General features: G+C 47.6%; 1 protein-coding gene across 1 annotated transcript in view; it reads right to left on the reverse strand.

Annotated features, from left to right (window-relative positions):
- LOC112860827 (guanylate cyclase soluble subunit beta-2-like) overlaps window positions 1-3,056 on the reverse strand; it is a 71,879-nt gene extending 68,823 nt beyond the window's left edge. Inside the window, exons 1-2 of the mRNA XM_086717592.1 lie at window positions 2,904-3,056; window positions 2,703-2,828 (exon numbers count right to left, since the gene is read on the reverse strand). Of these exons, the coding sequence (XP_086573718.1) occupies window positions 2,703-2,828; window positions 2,904-3,056 (279 nt within the window). The remainder of the gene's footprint in view (window positions 1-2,702; window positions 2,829-2,903) is intronic.
- Between the last annotated feature and the right edge of the window lie 1,157 nt (window positions 3,057-4,213).

Raw genomic sequence — 4,213 nt, forward strand, 5'->3', positions numbered from 1 at the left:
CCAAAAAAGGAAATCCTTTGGTTAGAACAAAGAGTTCAAAAACACAACAGGTGCATGGGGTTGGGGGTTAGAGCTGGGGATGAGGAAGGGCACTCGTGTCATATCATGTCACAAAGGCAGTGAAAGGACAATTTTCTTTATAAAAGTAAGTCAGGGATGGGCATGTTTGTGGAAGAAGATATAAAATGTGCAGGAAAATAAAGAGAGGATAAAAACAATAATAAAGAACAATGGGCTTAACAGTTTTCTACCTGGTGTGCCCCTTAATCTGTTATCTTCCTTTTTCCCTTCTTCAGATAAAAAAAAAACGTTTTAAATAAAAAAAAGGGCTTATAAATACCTCTGCCTGGTGAAGGGCAGTGCAGCCCATGTAGGCCACCCGTCTCCACAGCATGGGGACACCTAAACTAAGGGCTGTGGTGACTGGATTATATTTGAAAACATCAAGGGAATTCCATTTTTTAAAAAAATCTTCATAAAATAAAGAATCCTCTCACAAATATTTGTGAGAATCTCTCTCACAAATATCAGGCCCAAGACTTATAAGTTTGGAGGTTTATATATGGGGGTTTCTTAAAGGAAAAGAGGCCAGTGCCAACAGGAAGGAGAGGGGTCTGAGCTCTAACAGTTCTTTCTGGAAACGGAATGGACGCCATGCTTGGCTGTGTGTTCAGTTCCACAGAAAACTGTAGTCTTTTCCCTTCACTCCACCTCTTCTTGGCTCTACCTGTCCACCACATGTGTGTGACTCATTTACAAGACCACTCTGTAGTCTGCCATTCAAAGCACTCTCTAGAAGCCTCTGAATTCATGTTTCCATTATCCCTACCACTGCTGCCTTAGGCTTACCCAAAATGCCTTTCTCTTCTCCCCAAATACGGAGGGCACTTCTCTGATGGTGTTTCCTGCCCTTTTGCTCAGTCACTCTGTGGCAAGCCTTGGCTCGGTTGTTGCCTTGTCTCTAGAACTCATCCCTGTTCCTCTGTCAGATACTGGCTGGCATTCCCTGTGTCCCAGATTCACCGCTGGACTCTCCTTGTCGTCATCACCACAGGGTTGTTATGTTATGTATGTTATATTATGTCATATTGCATGTGCACATACATATTTCCTATTTATCTATCTACGTATCTATCACCCCCCCCACACACACACACACGCACATCATTTTTACATATATTTTCCCCTCTCCTTTGCTAAATTATAAGTTCCTCGGGGTGTAGGTGTAATTGATCTGTATTTCAACTAAAGTACCAAGATGGTACCTGACACTGAGTAGATATTTGATACATTCTTATAGAAAAAATAAGTACTGAACGAAAGCCTCGAGTTTGAAAGCCATGAAAGTTTTTAAATACCTCCAGGCGTTTAAAATCAATTCAATGTTAACAAAGATAGCAACTGTTTATCCTAGCAATGTTTGCAGAAGAGTGCGGAGGCCAATGAAAATATCTTGCCTGCTGCCTAAGCCTCTTAGTGTATGACAAAGAAAACCAAGGCACAAGGGAACCCAGAGGTCTGCTGGTGGGTTATAACCGTGTGGGATAATGGATCTCAAAATTCAATGAATTTAGGGTCAGTGGGACATGCACTTCAGCACTTGGTCTTAGGCGTTCAATGGTCTCTGAAGCCAGTGGCATAGATAAGCATTTGGGGGCTCTGAGCATTTAGGTCTGAGAGCAGCCCTCTCACCCTCTGCTAGTTATAAATATGCCTTTCCCTTAAATGCTACCATCGGAGGACTGTCTCTGCCCCTGGAGAGACCAAAAAGAGACAAACAACAGGCTGGTCCTGCCCTGCACACGTCAGAGGTCTTTTGTATTTGCTTCTCACACACCAGCTCACAGATAGTCTCGCTAAGACATACTCTTTATACTTTGGAGGGCCCGATTCGAATGGGGGAGAATGACAAATAGCACCCAAATTCTCTAACACTCAGGAACTACCACCATTAAACTAGTTAGATCGTCAAGCAGGTTGGGACGCTCATTGGCTGGCGGCATCCGAATCTTTTGAGGGCCGCTTGGATAGTAGCTATGGTACCTTTAAGAAACATCAGTGTTCAAAAGAAGTAATCGTTTCCTTTTTTAAAAAAGTCAGAAAATGTTAAGTTTAGCTAAGTGTTTCTCCTGTAAAGATCTGTGCATGTTCCATATCCAATCCAGCTCCCCGGGCCTGCCATCTGTTGGCTGGGGGAGGGAGCCCCATCATGTAATACAGCCTCAGCCCAGAGAGGGGGTGCGGCTTAGAGGAAATAGCTTGCACTCTGGAGCCAGATGGCTTTCAGTCTCTGGGCCTTACAGCTTCGTGGCTTTGGGTAAATTACCTAACCTCTCTGAGCCCTGTCTGCTTAAGAGCTAAAGTGAAATAATAGTGCTTACTCTCTTGTAGTACTGTTCTTAGGATTATAGAGTGATGATTCCAGCTACCCAGGTGGATAGCCACCCCCACATTTTAGCAGCTGCTTGACCCTGGACCTTCAGCAAATCTCATTCATCCGCAGTTGTTTCTTCTGGAAAATGGCATAACAGTGGCCCCTTCCTCAATGGGTTGTATCAAGGATTCAATGAGAGCATGGGGTGAGGCACTTAACACGTAGCGAATGCTCAGGAAATGATAGCCATTTTTCTTAGATAACAATCGGTGTTCAACAAATGGAAGCCGAGGGGAAGTGAGGACATAGGGTGCTGAGAGGGTCTTACCATGTTGCTGCAGCAGCTGCCTTCAGGCAAAAGCAGTCGTGGGTGAGCACCAAGCTCCTGACTGTCAGGCAGCCCCCAATCATTCACAAGAACCCCTGGCAACCCCAGAAGCCTGTCTTGTAGCGTCTGGGCATCCACAGGGAAATCAGGAGCTGTTCACTGGCCTTCAGGCAAGGAGCTAACTGTTGAGTTCTTAGTCACCAAGGGAGCAAAAAGTAAGGCTGCCCCCGCCAGCTGCTGCATGGGACCCGCAGCCAGGTTCCCCGTGGGGTGCATAACCCCATTACTAATTCCTTGGGGATTCGGCCTGAAACTTGAACTTCTCCCAGAGGTACCAACACAAAACAGCACCATGCTGGCAGCAGAGCCCCGCAGGGCCCCCGGGGGAGGTGACAGCCCTCACCGGTCTGCCCCCCTCATGTGGGAGAAGGCTCCGAGGATGAGCACATCCTCGTCATGCTGGGCTCTGGGACTAATTTTTGCTTCCCACCTCATCTTGCTGCAAACTCAAAACCTTACTTGGCTCCCTCTCCTACTCGGTTCCCCCACAGAGAAGTTGGCACCTAATTCTCTCTGACGCATCCTTTCCTAGCTTGGCCTAAGTGGGAGGCCAGGATTCCGGAAGCCCAGGAGGCTATTGCTAAGTCATTCATCCTTTCAGGTGACAGATCACAGTCATCTATCTGTGTGGTGTCACCACGGTGAGCACCTCCAGAGTACAGAGCCTGAGATGGGGATGTGTTCTCAGGTGGCCGGTCAGGGGGCCCTGTGACCCCAGACCACTCTTAGAACCCTGAACCCGACTTTCAGGATGCCCCTGGGATCCTGCTGGAAGACTGCCTTGCAGATGGCATTACCTTTTGAGAGCTCTTTTTAGTTCTTCTTTAATTAAACCCCCTTGGACCTGGTCCAAAAATGGCCCTGCCTTGACCAGAAATTGACTCTATAATATAACATGAGATTCCCTGGTGCCTTAGAGCCTTACTTGCCTCCCCATCCCCACTCCATTCAGGCTCTGGTAACCTATTTCCTAGGGCGTCTATTTCCTCAGGGTTGTGATCAGAGGTGAGAAACACAGTCACCAACCACGTCCAAGGTGAACTGCCTACGGCAGTGCCCACAGACACGCCAGCTTTGGTGTAAAAACAAGAGTAGAAATAAATACAACAGGATCAAGGGGTTGGGTAAGCCCTTGAGGTTGCACTGCTCCGCTCTACGGAGGGTGTAGGACAGCCACATGGATGTGACACATGTCATGGCAGCATCTCACGAGCCTACCATGCCAGGCGCGGAGGCGTTCCTCTGAAACGAATGCCCAGACATCTGGCATGCCCTCCTTAAAGCACAAGGCATCTTTATCTTTGTATCCCCAACACCCAACACATACAGTCAAATTCCAAACGATGTTGAAAGATCTCTCCCCTCTCAGCAGGCTCTCCTTCCCCACCCCCACTCAGATCCATCTCCCGTCTTGCCCCCCCCTCTTTCTGCAGCCCCCTTAGAAAGCTCTC

Source organism: Puma concolor, chromosome A1 (assembly GCF_028749965.1).
Source record: "Puma concolor isolate L17-30 chromosome A1, mPumCon1.1.hap2, whole genome shotgun sequence".
Classification (NCBI taxonomy): domain Eukaryota; kingdom Metazoa; phylum Chordata; class Mammalia; order Carnivora; family Felidae; genus Puma; species Puma concolor.